This window comes from Thalassophryne amazonica, chromosome 6 (assembly GCF_902500255.1).
Source record: "Thalassophryne amazonica chromosome 6, fThaAma1.1, whole genome shotgun sequence".
NCBI classification, from domain to species: Eukaryota; Metazoa; Chordata; class Actinopteri; order Batrachoidiformes; family Batrachoididae; genus Thalassophryne; species Thalassophryne amazonica.
The window spans coordinates 3,558,457-3,560,194 of record NC_047108.1 but is presented as its reverse complement, the minus strand read 5'-3'; the positions used below and the strand labels follow the sequence as shown (position 1 = coordinate 3,560,194).

The 1,738-nt window shown below is 41.5% G+C and overlaps 1 protein-coding gene across 3 annotated transcripts in view; it reads right to left on the bottom strand.

The window, feature by feature from the left end:
• dennd2da (DENN/MADD domain containing 2Da) overlaps positions 1–373 on the bottom strand; it is a 248,382-nt gene extending 248,009 nt beyond the window's left edge. For 2 of the 3 annotated variants that reach the window (XM_034171659.1, XM_034171660.1), the window contains exons 1-2: positions 271–373; positions 100–195 (exon numbers count right to left, since the gene is read on the bottom strand). In XM_034171659.1, the coding sequence (XP_034027550.1) occupies positions 100–195; positions 271–337 (163 nt within the window). In that variant the 5' untranslated portion in view covers positions 338–373. The remainder of the gene's footprint in view (positions 1–99; positions 196–270) is intronic. The other variant, XM_034171658.1, reaches the window with a different exon arrangement.
• Positions 374–1,738: the final 1,365 nt, after the last annotated feature.

The following is a 1,738-nucleotide window of genomic DNA, read 5'->3' as shown; positions in this document are numbered from 1 at the left end:
CCACCACAATAAGGTGATGGTTCCCGGAGAGGAAAATATCTGACATAATACAGCTCACTGTGCAGTTTAAAGTCTTAATAGGCCTAAAGGATGATGTACCTTTTCTCCACAGAGTCTCTCGGACTGATGAAAAGGACCTCAGCCATCTCCGCCTCGTAAATCCCCCACTGTCGTCGTAACTGTTCTGCCTGCCTGCTGATATTTGACAGAGTTATAAATGACAAATGAAATTATTTTTGTCAAAAAAACTTAGAAACACAGCTGGCTTACTTCTGAGACGGAGAGATGAAAAGCTGAAACTCCTCCTTGTTGTCTCTGGAGGCAGCTGCTGCTCCATATTCTGTTTTCAAGCTTTAAAAAGGTACAAAACACTGAAGTCAAAACGGCAAGTCATTACAAATATTAATGAACAACCTACACAGATTAATTAAGGTGATTTGGTGATGTTTATGAATATGAAATAATGAATAATGACAATGGATTGTCGGGTCATTCCAAACCAGTACTCTTCTGGGGTGTCAGGGCAGGCGTATGCCCGACACCCAGAGCGGCTGGACCCACAGAGCAGGTGTGAGAGAAATCATGTAGGTGTGAGAGAAATCATGGTCTTTATTCCAGGCTCTGGTACACTACACATGTGATCAGTCAGCGGAGCAGAGGTACAATCAGGGTCAGGCAGATATGCAGTCATGGACGAGCAGGGTTCAGTGGCACGAGCAAACAGTCATCAGAGAGGAGGCAAGAGGCGTGGTCAAGGAGAACAGAGCAAAAAACATGGTACACGCCAAGGTACAAATCAGGAATACAGAATACAGTACGCTAGAATGTGTGCAAAGATGACAAACTGGCAGGGGAGTGATGGCTGGGAGGTGTTTAAATAGAGGTCACATATGTTGTTAAGTGTTAAGGTGCACGTGAGAACAATCTAGAAAGGGGCGTGGCTGGTGGACAAAGAGTTTACATGGGCAAGATAGTGGGGAAGGGAGTGCACAAAGTGGAGTGATACCAGATACCAAGACGCGAGAACAGGTGCCAAAGAGTGTGAGTGAATGGAAACAGTAAACAGACTGAATCAAAGTGAGGGACAAGATACAAGGCAGGTGCAGAGTGTGGAGTGAACCTAATCAAAAGGGAATAAGGGCAAGCTGAGAACAGAGCTAATAACAGAATAGAATACTACGATGAACTCATGACTTAGAATCAGGCATGAACTTGAGGACTAAAAGCAAACCATGATATAATAAGTACAAGAGAAAAACTATGTGAGGACTGATCAGAAAATAGAAAATCAATACTAAAGCAAAAATAAACAGGAACTTACTAATTAACAGAAAGCAAAACCTGATATTAAAGTACAACAGAAATGAGAGCAGCAAAAATAAACAGATGATAGGTAAATGATAAACAATGAAAACACAACCTGGCAGGACAAACTAGAATGGAACTGAACAATGGCCAAAGTATGAAAGTAACAAAAAAATGGCAAAGCAAAAATGGAACACAGAATAAACACATGATGAAAATAAACAACTAATAAAACAAAGCAGGGGCAGATCGTGATGAAAAGAAAGGAGGAAAAACGGAATTGAAACCTGGATCAGGGCCAAAACCTGACATGAGGGGTTTGATGGCTTATTTGGTTTGGTCTTCACGAGATGATTTCTTATCTTCTCAGCACCATGAAAATGAAATCCATAGTCAAGCTGACATAAGTCAGTAAATTCTTTCAGCTCCTTCC